This window comes from Acipenser ruthenus, chromosome 33, assembly GCF_902713425.1.
Source record: "Acipenser ruthenus chromosome 33, fAciRut3.2 maternal haplotype, whole genome shotgun sequence".
NCBI lineage: Eukaryota > Metazoa > Chordata > Actinopteri > Acipenseriformes > Acipenseridae > Acipenser > Acipenser ruthenus.
This window is the reverse complement of record NC_081221.1, coordinates 10664362-10677199: the sequence shown is the minus strand read 5'-3', so window position 1 is coordinate 10677199 and position 12838 is coordinate 10664362. Positions and strand designations below refer to the sequence as shown.

The following is a 12838-nucleotide window of genomic DNA, read 5'->3' as shown; positions in this document are numbered from 1 at the left end:
GAGCACACGAGAACCTCCTTTCATTGCGGGCAGTTCACCTGCCCAGGGTGATAAGCTGGGCGGCGGACCTCCTCACAAGGAGAGTCCCAGCACCTCAGAGTGGAGGTTCACCCCGAGGTGGTAAGCCTTATTGGGAGAGGTTTGGGAGGCAGATCTGTTTGCCTCTGAGAAATCAACCCACGTCCCCGCTGGTTCTCCATAGTGTGACGTGGGGACCCACGGGTGGCAGATGCCTTGGCACACCAGTGGCAGAGGCAACTGTTATATCCCTTCCCACCGCTTGCCTTGCTTCTGCTGTGTCTGGAGAAAATTAGACAGAGCCAGGCCAATGTGCTCCTAGTAGCCCCTTTTTGGGCCAGGAGACTGGTTGTAAACCCTGACACAGCTCCTGAGTGGCCATCCATGGAGACTGCCCAAGTGCTGTGAGCAGCACGGGGGATCTTATGGCATATCAAGCTTGTAGCTCTGGGTCTGGGTCCTAAATGGCTGCATTTGTGCCGCCTGAGGCTGTCCAGTCTTATCAAGCCACATGTGCAGAAGGTAGATGCCATCCGTGCCGGCATTGCCCCTAGGACAAAAAGGTAGGTGAGGTCATTTCTGGGCCTAGTTGGATGGTATAGGCGGTTTATACCTGATTTCTCCACCCATGCTCCTGTCCTCACTGACCTTATCAGAAAATCGAGTCCCAACAAGGTCAATTGGACTGTGTCCTGCGAGAACGCTTTCCGCGATCTCAAGGAATGCTTGTGCCAGGAGCCAGTGTTAAAAAGTCCAGACTTTGACGAGTCCTTCACCGTCCAGAGTGACGCCTCGGCTGAGGGTCTGGGTGTGGTTTTACTGCAGGGAGAGCCTGGGGACCAACGTTCAGTGATTTATATCAGCCGGGAGTTATTTCCTTGAGAAACTAGATTTTCGACTGTGGAGAAAGAGTGCCTGGTAGGGAAGGACTTTACCTTGGAGAATGACCATTGTGCCCTTCAATGGTTGAGTCAGATGCTGGACTCCACTGCGCATATCATCCGTGATACCTGGCCATGCAGCCATATCATTTTAATGCGAAGTGCAGGTCCGGGACTCAAAATACAACAGACGACTTCTTGTCTCGGATTTTCAAGGACGAAAATGTTTAGGGTGAGGGAAATTCACTAGGCAACGAACTCCATCACTGACAGTTCCCTTACCTGGTTACCAAAGGACAATTGTACCAACGCTGTTTTATCATTCCCTGTTTTGGATAACATCTGTGTGTAAAAATAGTAATGGTTTTAAGGATAAATAAATATTAAACTTGGGGGAGGTGCTGGGTTGCGGGGCTTCCTGTGCTGTAAACATGGAAAGAGACAAAGGTTAGTTCAGAGATTGATCCACGGCTTGTAAGTAATAGGTGCACATATTCCTTGCAATGACATTAAGTTGTTGTCAGCGTGTTATTTAAGATTAAAACCGCCATGGTTATACTCATACCTAAAACTGCTGCTGACAGTCATTATGACAGTTACATTTTAAACAACATCAATATTAAAATGAAAAAGTATCGGATACAACTCAAAGGTTTTATTCAAGCACATCATATCAAACATCTGCACAGCCGAAACGCTGTATTTTCTAACTTACCACATATAAATTACTACTTCCAAAAATGAAAAACTATAATAAAATAAACATTTCAAAAGAAACTAGTGTGTAAACAGGTATATGTACGTACAAAACTGTAAAAACAAAAGTCGTTTTTAATTTAAAACAAAATTAACATGTTTTCTCTTGCCTATGTGTCACTCGGTGGAGCACAGAATCCAGGTTGAGCTGCTGCAGCCTGCTGCTTTGCAGTTTTCTGATCGAAATGCTTCTGCCGAAGCGCTGTGGCTAGCTTCAAGATGAAATCTCTCCTGATATTTTCTCTGGTGCATTCCTTGTACAAAACTAAGGAATTGATGGCTGCCAGGTCCAGTAGAGATAACAACAGGCATGTTGTTATATATAAAAATAAAATAGAATACTGTAGGTTATATTCGAAATAAAAACATGTATTGTAAACGGCAGTCAGAATGACGGCTTTGGTGATTCTTGGTGGGTGGGATTATAACTTCCTTATTTTCGTGATCCTGCTTTTCAAATGCCATCAGGGTATTTAATACAAGTATTTAGGAAAAGCCATACACAGACAACTGCATAACTTTCAGACACGCAGAGTAATTTAAATTTGAAAACCTCAAACCGTCAAAATGACTGCTGTGTCTGTTATAGTGTTAAGCAGTGAGATAGTTAATATTCATCCAAATGCTTGTTGCCAACTGAGATGCATACTGTACTCTATATAACAGAATATGTCAGACATGCTGAGCTGAACATACAGTATTACAAGAATACAAACCTCAATGTAACTGTGTGACCCCTTTCTAAAAATGCCATTCAGGTGCCATCCACAGACCTAGCCCTTATTTATTTTTTGCAGGGACAACGTCTTGGTTCTCGATGTATTCTTTGAGGCTCTGAACTACGAGACCATAGAGCAGAAGAAGGCATACGAGGTTGCTGGGTTACTCGGTGAGTAGGAGTTCACATTACTAAGCAACACTAATGGGCATTCAAATATTGAAGCATGGTTACCAGACATCAGTTTTTACATTATCTTCCAGCAAATACTTCCTCTTCCAAATCTCAAGCAAGAATGTATTTGATTTGTTGTTCAGTAAAAGTAATTCATGAACTGAATTAATACTGACCTACGAAGCTACAGAGTTCTGACTAATTATAATTACAATTAACACAACAAAAACAAGGTATGACTTAGTACACAGTACTACTTACTTACAAAAAACTGTCCCAAACAGTTGCAAAGATGCCAAAATCAAAAAGTCATATTCTGTTCTACACACGCCTACATAATTGTAGTGCGAGCTACAAAAAACTGTGAATAAAATTTAAAAAAAAACACAAAACTAAAATTAAAATACACAAAACCTTAACAAATCAGTCTTCTTCATAATTCTGAAGGATTTAACATAATTTGAGTTCCAGAGTTTAGCGGTGCAGTTTGAAAAGGCTTCCTGGTTAGAGTGTCTAACTCTGTGCTCTACCGATAAACCAAGACCTTGAAACCACAGGGCATGACTGTGCACATAGTAAATGAACATACATACATACATACAGTATGTTTCTTATCATTATCATTATCTGTATTCTGTTTTTATTTCAGGGGACATTGGCGGACAGATGGGGCTTTTTATTGGTGCTAGCATTCTCACAATACTAGAGCTGTTTGACTATCTGTACGAGGTAAGTATTCCCTGGTAGATTTAGTCTCATTTAGACTTGTTTTAGAAAACATACATTAGATACAATTAGATTTATTAAAAGCAGCACTGCTACCAAGAGGGATGTTTCACAGTACTTTCTACCTTTTATTTTCATCATAGCATTATACAATGAATAAAGTTGCAAATACAAACCTTACTTCATGCAGTAAAAGAGTAAAATAAACATTTATATATATATATATATATATATATATATATATATATATATATATGTGTGTGTGTGTGTGTATCTATATATATATATATATATATATATATATATATATATATATATATATATATATGGAAACAAAACTACATGTATGAGGGTTGGGAAAAGTTCCCATCTAGCTAAGCTGTAAGCAGGATCTAAAAGGATTCCTAATATATTGATTTCTAAAGTGAAAGAAGGTAATTGCGCCCAGCCACAGACATCTCCTATTACTTAACCCTGCTTTAGCAACAGGGGTTCTCATAAACTCAGTGTAAGATACAGTAACTGTGCCTGTACCTTGTCATCATGTTTTAATCACTACTTTAAATCTATGTCAGGTCATGAAAGACAGGTTATTAGACTTTCTCAGCAAAGAGGAGGAAGAAGGAAGCCATGACGAGAATGTGGTAAGAAATATACTGAATATATAATGCAATGAACCTCACTATTCCCCTACATTTAAAATGCTACTGTGCAGCCTTAGCATACAAAGCTAGCTTTTAACAGCATCATCATTTAGGCATTTCTCATAGGCAATAAGTGAAACACATAAAATGGTGCAGCTCAAAAACTTTGCACAGTTTTGTATGCACACTTCTGTAAAAAACATGCATTTGTCAAAAAAGGTTTAAAAACCATGAATATTGAATTTGCCAAATATAACAAAAAGCAAAATTACTGGGACACTTTATTTATTTTTTTCTAATTTAGAGTGCCCAATTATTTTGTTATGCCCAATTACATCCCCTCACCACAGCAATTCTGCACAACAACAGGGTCAGTGGCGTCCACCAATCCTACAATAAGTTAATTGCTTCTTTACACCTAGGAGCTTGAGCTTTAGCTCACAAGGTGCCTGGCTAGTAGTGTTCACTGGAGCACAATGAGGAGAAACAGTCTCTGACGACTAACCCATGTGAACCTGCACTCCCCACAGCATAATAGAAGGTGGTTCTTCCCCGATCCATTTGAGCATAGTTTTCCTGACCAGCATCAGAAGGGTCTGGATTACTCCAGCATACTCGTTAAGCACTCAGGTACTACACCCAATATGCACAATAAAGGTTTTTTTTTTTTATGTAAAGGTATATTAAATAAAAAGGAAATCCTGCAATACATTGCCTCCAAAAAAGCAGATCTATGTTGGCACTCCCATACACAATGTAGAAAAGTACTTAACTGGCTTTTACTTTTTTGACAAACGGGAGAATCAGCTTTATTAAATGTACTGTTCCCATACTGAGAGATATACACCCTGTGAACGAAATTAAATTGCATTTCTTTAAACCTGTCGCAAACAGAGATATCAGAAGGCAAGGCTATAATTGTATCCCATATTTCTTTGTCATTAATACAATTAAGGGCTCTGGCCCAGGTCTCACAAAGGGACACCAGGGAGTCCTCCTTATTGATATATAACATTGCCTAAAAGGGGCAGCAGTGTGGAGTAGTGGTTAGGGCTCTGGACTCTTGACCAGAGGGTTGTGGGTTCAATCCCAGGTGGAGGACACTGCTGCTGTACCTTTGAGCAAGGTACTTTACCTAGATTGCTCCAGTAAAAACCCAACTGTATAAATGGGTAATTGTATGTAAAAAATAATGTGATATCCTGTAACAATTGTAAGTTGCCCTGGATAGGGGCGTCTGCTAAGAAATAAATAATAAAATCTAGATACAAATTTAGAAGAGCCCTCATTTTTAAGAAATAATTATTCTATATAAGGTGGATTGTCTACACAATTAGGCTACCATTCCTTTTGACTGTATAGTGTATGTATTTAAAGAAACCACTGGAGGTTATTTCATTTTGCGTACATATTTATTGAAATGATCAAAGTGTATTTTCTTGAAATATATCTGCTATTCTTTTGATTCCTTTCTTCTGTCAGTCATCACAGTGGGGGGTATCCAATCTTGGTAGGAAACCAGGAGTCCACATGTATGTAGAGAGAACTGAAAGGGGACGAGTGCACTTAACAACCTTCATTAACCTGGACCATACCCTGACCATAACCCAACTCAATGGGCCTTCCCTGGCCGCAGCAGGCACATGGGCTGAATGACAGTTCAGAAGATTAACCAGTGAAACTGGCTTAACCCTTTGCGGTCCTATGTCGGACCTGGTCCGACATTGCAATTTTCCCTTTCCGGTCCAATGTCAGACCCTGTCCGACATCATCAAAAAGATGCAAAAAACAGGTCTCTAGTCGTTTTTTTCTCCGGAAAAAAGCCGAGAAAACCATTCAGTGGCCGAGTGAGATCGACAGATCATTGGTTCTTCATTTCTGAATCTTGAAATATCTAAAATAATAATAATAATTAATATATAATGCTTCTATTTATGTAACGTGATGACATTAAACACATATTTACTAGTTTTGCGCAAGACTAATGTTATTAAAGCATGTCAAAAATACAATGCCCAAAACAATTTGAGATATTAACTCTCTACAACTCAACTGTCTTCTTTGATATATAAAGTAGCAAGTGTACATTCAGTATATATATATATATATATATATATATATATATATATATATATATATATATATATATATAAATATATATATATATATATATATATATATATATATATATATATATATATATATATATATATGAGAGAGAGAATAATAATAATAATAATACTGTTAACCATGCATCAATACAGTATGTAAAACATAAGATTGTATGGATAAATATGTTATTTTGTTTAATTGCTTTAATGTTAAAATATGATAAAACATACCCTGTGGTCCAGTTGTGACAGGAGTCTCAGTATCTGGTGGGACCACTGCTGGTCCAGTTGGAACAGTTTCATCATCACACTCACTGTCCAAAAGACAATCACTTGCAGAATCACTGGGATTTTCAATAATATCCTCAAGTAATTCTGCATCAAAAGGACATGATTCATTGTCTGAAATCTCCTCTCTACTTCTTTTTCTCTGCCTCTGACTGCATTCACCTGAAGAAGAGCTTGCAGATTCTTTGCTTACTTATTTTGGCACCAAGAACCTCCTCATGCTGTCAGTTTTGTTTTAATTTTGCTCATTTCCTTTACTGTCCTCTCTGTCTTTCTCTCTCTCTCTCTCTCTCCTGCTCTCTCTCAGATGTATCCTCTCTCTGGTCTCACTGATGGCCTTTTCTTTTTTTCTATTCCTTGACCCTACAAAATACCACTATATTATAACTATAGTCATATTAAATCATAACCTACATGCACATATACAGGGGGGGTTTGAAAGCTTTTTAGAAAAATATTTGGCCTGAGGAGAGAAAGTGGAGCAAATGTTGTACAAGAACAAAATGTTTTGAAAATTACCCTTATAGTGACAATTAACTATTTTAAACACCTTAAATAGTATATGTGTATGGAACATTATATGACTCAAGTCTCTATTACTAATATTGATGTATCACTTATATTTGGATAAAATTCACTAAATGTGATCGAAAAATGACAAACTCTGTTTTAGAGCAGGTGCTGTGACTTTTTATTGTGCAGATTAAAAACTGACATCATGAAGATGCTGCAAAATGATCTGTCAGTTTTGGGCAGGTGTTGTGACTCTTGGTCTCCCAGTTTGTGGCCTGTCATTGACAGAGTGTGTCTGGTTATACCGTCTCTCCAGGTTTGAAATTGCTAGCTGTGCGCACCCAAGACAGTGAGCCACAGTACGCTTCCCCTAATCCAGCCTCCAACATGTCGACTGCACAAAGGCGCTGCTCTCTTGACAGATGTGGCATATTGTTTTTTTTGCTTTTATTCAAGCTTACAATTCAACAGCTGAAATCACTCCATATCCAGTGTCCAATCAACTGTCTCACTAATTAGGTGATTAAGTGCATATGCTTCAGTCATAGTCACTCAAGCGTGTCATGGTCAAGGATGAATGATCGAGTGATTAAAAAGAAACCAAAAATATTTTGTCAATGTCCATCATTTATATACCTTTTTAAAAAAAAAATAATAAATGTGTTATAATAGTGATAAGTTTCTTTTGATGCTTGGTATATTTTATTCAGGATTATTGTGGCAAATAATGCATTAATCCATTAGGATTATGTTCTGTAAGAACAGGTAAGTATATGATTTTAGGTTAAAGAACATTGGCGTTTTTATTTTAAAATAAAGCCTTTTATACATTATTTTCAATTCACCTCCTGCCTGCTCTTAACCACTTCCAAAAATGAGAAGACGTTATTGTATAGGCTATTTCAACAATAATTATTTGACGTTTAAAGACAGTTAAAAAGACACATGTATCCTCGTGTATCACTATACTCCATGAATTTATAAATAAACTTGCATTAACCTTTACAATATTACTACTGTATTAACAAATAAAAAAATACTAACATTGAGAAGTTTTTTTTTATTTTTTTTAAGCCAATTAAAACCATACAAAAAAACAAACCCAAATATGCCTGTTATAGATTCTCAATTGTGTGTGTGTGTGTGTTTTTTTTTTACCACAGCCAAAAAAAAATAATAATAATAAAAAAAAGATTGTCTTGCTTTATAATTTCATTCTCAACACAAGACAAGGAATTATTCATCTAAATGACTCCTCCTCCATCAAAGGCATTTTGGAATTGAAATTTAAATTGTGGTGCGTGTGTTTAAGATAAGGAGTTATGCTTTCCCGACTTTTCCTAAATATATGTACTAATTACCCTGACAAAGAAAGAATCGCATAGCTGCAAAAATTAGCGAGATAAAATACTGTCATACCTATTCCGACCAGGAGTGGTCAAATGGACCGATACATATAAAACATATTATAATAATTAAATGTTGCGGTATTATTTGTATTTATCAGTCGGGACTGGCCGCCATGCGGTGAAGTTTGATTATATCAGTCTGCATTCCTCAAGTGAGTGGTTTTCTGGCTTTTCTATTGTTTCAATGAGCCTCCTGATAGCCCATCAATCAGCCTTGACAGCTCACAGCGGCAGGCTGTCTGTCTGCACTGTGGTTACTATAAGCCACTTGTTTTTCTAAGAAATTAATTGTTACCCCAATACACATTGAAAATGGATCGTGGAAGACGCAGGACAGCGAAACAGTGTTTGGAATTACTGCAAATTTTACCAAACAACTATTTTGACACAGTAGAGATGGACAATGACAAATCTGGCTCTGAAGCAGACTGGGTTTGCGAAGATGAATCTTCCAGCAGCAGTGACACTGAGGGCGCAGGAGATCCTGTGGGAAAAGAAGCAATCATGAAGCCCACTGACAACTACAAGATGATCCCTGGTCAATGCCCTTGGAGGAATCAGAAGCTTCCATTGTACTAGTATATGCCCGTGGAGCATTTGGTGCCAGAAGCCTGTGTTACTGTTGATAGCTGTGCCAAATGCGCAAAGACTGTCTGCGGTAAGTGCACTGCATATTTTGAAAAGCGCAGGATCTTTGTCATTTGTGCCAGCACTTGGACTTTGTAAATGACTGTAAATTAAGCCCTGTTCAAATGTTTATTTATTCATGTAATTTTGATTATAGTATGTCTATAAACACATAGCTTTGGTTGCGTATATGCACTTTGTTATGTAGGCAATATAAACCCATTTATTTAAAAAAAAAAAGATACTTATTTATCGTTTCAGTTGTACAGTTTTGTAAATACATGATATACCTGTATATACACCAATTTATTTTCAAATATTTGTTTATTTCATTTTTTCACATTTTTTGAGGTTGCGCTTTATGTAATATGTTTGTATATAAACACATTTCTGTTCAAATGTCTGTTTATTTACAATGTTTTGGTTGTGTAGATGCTTTATATGACGTTCCTGAATAAAGCTACGACTTATATTCAATTGTTTGTCCTTTCATTATAATATGTATGTTGTTTTTAATACGCCGGTCAAATTGACCAGTCATGCTTGTTTTTAGTATGCCTATAAATGTGGTCATTCTAGTGTTAAACAATTTACAATACTGTTTTATAATTGTCACCTTCTATATGAGAAATCTGCAGTTATATTTTTTGTTCTTTCACTTTATACAACTACTTTTAAGAATCAACATGATACTTTTGCACATCCTTAACTAATGTAGTGTAGCTTGCACAGATTTGTGTTGTCCACAGTCATACAGTACATGTCACTTTTATTTGACCTTTTCCTAAAGCTGTTTGGCTTTACCTTTTCTCCCACATAGGGTGCATATTCAGTCCTCAAGGTCCGGAGTCCCCCAGGTTTTATAGGTATCATTAAATAATTAACCAAGAACTGTCAGGAGGTTAACACCATTGACTGATGGCATCTTTAAATCTGGTTAGGAGTGATATTTTCAATGCAGTATTCCAAATTGGCCAACTTCCGTTATACAGTACCACCCTGTGTATTAATATTACTATTAAACCTTGTTTTGAAAGTCAAATCTCAAATACACTTTTTTGGTTAAATGTGTGGGAAGTGTTTGGATCACAACAGAACTGATCAATTGTGTTTTTCTACACATCTATTATAGCACTGTGCTATGGATGATTCCTTTGAACTAACATGTGGATTGTTCCCTAGATCCCAATTAGCACTAGTCTTGAATGACCATAATTCATTTATCTTCAAAGTGAATGGAGTACATTTTAATCTCAATTTAGGTAAAGACAATTTGAGTATCATTTGTGACAACCATTTTAAGATCACTTCCATTTCAGTTAGGATTGTTCAATTTTACTAATGACAGCCTTGTGTGTTGCATGAAAATGTTGCACTAGGTGTAACCTTTATTCTTTATCTCCTTTACCAGAGTACCTGCGACCCCATGCCAAACCACTCAGAAACCATAAGCCACACAGTGAGCGTGCCACTTCAGACAACACTGGGGACCCTAGAGGAGATTGCATGCTGATACCCAGGAAAGGAGTCTCACCACTGCCAAGGCTTGAACACAGAGCGATACCACAAGGGCAGACCAACTCAAAGCTGAGGTTTGCAAGCGCCAGGAAAAACTTAATAGAAGAGTACAGCTATGCATTCAAACATGCATCCAAACCAAGAAAGAATCGCCTTTAACTTGAACCTATTGAACTTATTGCAGTGTAAACATACCGTGGAGCTGTTCTACTGCTACTTTGCGTTTCTTCTTCTTCTTCTTAAGACTCTCTGATAATCTCTGTTAAATGTAATGTACAAAAAATTCATGAGTCACCCATATTTACATCTACTGTCAAATGTAAAAGAAAAAAAATCACTTGCATGTCAGTATTTTGAATACTGTTCTTTTCTATGATGAGACAATGTATAGCTTACTATGTTGAGTTTATCTTCGTGATTCTCACTTCAACAGAAACAACGTATTTAAAATCCACCCAATACAAGCCCCTCTGCACGGGCTGCAGTATGTCAACTTTTCATTCTGTATGGCTTCCCTCATCCATTAAACTATATGGTGAATTGTCTGGTGAAGACCCACTTTTGTTGGCTTTGTCTTAGGAAGTGAGGTTGTGTGGCATGTCAAACTAAGGAAGGGCTTTTCAGCTATGGAGTGCTGGGTTAAACTTCAAATGGTACAGGTTTCTAAATGACATGCATACAAAGCCACTACATAGTTTAGCCTAGCTAAAAGAGCTCCACAACTGAATTTGCATGGAGATTATGGACCATTAGTTTACCAGATTTAGTTTAACTGTAATTGTTGGAAAGTACCCACTAAACACAATAAAAAGTGACCAGCAAGTAGTACATTTATAGAAGGGACTTTTTCAACCTGAAAAAAGAAAAAGGACCAGGGGTCACAAATGGAGATTAAATAAAAGGGCATTCAGAACAGAAAATAGGAGGCACTTTTTTACACAGAGAATTGTGAGGGTCTGGAACCAACTCCCTAGTAATGTTGTTGAAGCTGACACCCTGGGATCCTTCAAGAAGCTGCTTGATGAGATTCTGGGATCAATAAGCTACTAACAACCAAACGAGCAAGATGGGCCGAATGGCCTCCTCTCGTTTGTAAACTTTCTTATGTTCTTATGGTAAGTTTGGGGTATAATCATGAAGGATGTCACTGGTGAAGAAGGTAGCTGCCTAAGCACAGCCACAGTTAATTACAGCAGGTATATATATTTTATTTGAAGCCACCAGCTGTTAAATTGTATTGATATACATTTACAATAGGTACAACTTACATTTCTAAAATACCTTTAATGCAAACATCCAAAAGTGCATAGCAGTTATTTACAATATGACAGGTCAGAAAAATACTTTTTCAGATGTATTTAAAACTGGTGGTGCATAGTAGCTACATCCCTGTTCCCCTTGAGTTCTCAGTGGAGCTGTATGCACCGAAAGAAGACCACCCATTGCAGACTGCTAGGAGATACATTGAGTATAGGTCTGATATTTGCTCCTGTAGGTAAGCAGGAACAAGGCCATGCACAGCACAAAATTAGTAAAAAAAATTCAACATATCAATCTGATGCACAATATGGAGTCAGAGAAGACCAGTTAAGACTGAAGTTATATGCTGGTGATCTTTAGTTTTGGTCAAAATCCAAGCCAGAACTTCTCATTTCTCTGGCATTTCCACATTCCCATACAGCTACCGGGACAACAAAACTCAGTAACAACCTCCAGCCTCCTAAAAGTTATTGGAAAGCTCAGAGACTGACTTGCAGTATTTTGTTATATTGCTGTAAAAATCAATGTACAAGTCAATTGTGTACAAATGTACAAGTCAAGGCTACAAAAATGATTGTAGGGATAAGATAATTTGTACAGAATCGAAAACATGAAGGCACTAAAGTATGCCATATAGAACAACATATGCGTATGCCCCCACCTCTATATGTTTGTTTTGAGCTCTGATTGGTTAATTACCTTGTGCATCCAAAAATGTGTGTCAGAAGTGAATCTGTAAGTGCTATGGGATTGTGAAAATGGCATCAACCAGATGGAGACATGATGAAGATGAAGAACCTCAATGTTCTTAAAAAAACAAAACAAAACAAAAAAATGCCATCACCCCTGTGTAATTACTGTGAAAAATAAGCCTTGTTAGGCAAGGTACAGTGTGTGCAATGCAAATTTAGAGGTAAGTCATGTAGAGGTAAGAGTCCAGTACATCTGACACTTGATTGTATTGCTTCAAGCTGACATAATTATAAGACAATTTCCTGATGATGTGGGGGTATAGAGCGAATAAAACTGTCATCCATTTGTTATTGCCATGAGAAAACTCTGTATTATCAATTGCAGAGAGATTTGTTTCTACTCATTTTTAACCCTTTGCGGTCCATTTATTCAGCGCGTCTTAGGTGCGTCAGGTCCAATTTATTTTCACACACGCAGTTTATTTTAGACGTGCTGTTTAAAA

General features: G+C 37.4%; 1 protein-coding gene across 1 annotated transcript in view; it reads left to right on the top strand.

Annotated features, from left to right (window-relative positions):
* Nucleotides 1–10930, top strand: part of asic2 (acid-sensing (proton-gated) ion channel 2) — a 287152-nt gene extending 276222 nt beyond the window's left edge. Inside the window, exons 7-10 of the mRNA XM_034055630.3 lie at nt 2453–2544; nt 3197–3276; nt 3849–3917; nt 10277–10930. Of these exons, the coding sequence (XP_033911521.2) occupies nt 2453–2544; nt 3197–3276; nt 3849–3917; nt 10277–10378 (343 nt within the window). The 3' untranslated portion in view covers nt 10379–10930. The remainder of the gene's footprint in view (nt 1–2452; nt 2545–3196; nt 3277–3848; nt 3918–10276) is intronic.
* The last annotated feature ends 1908 nt before the right edge of the window (nt 10931–12838 follow it).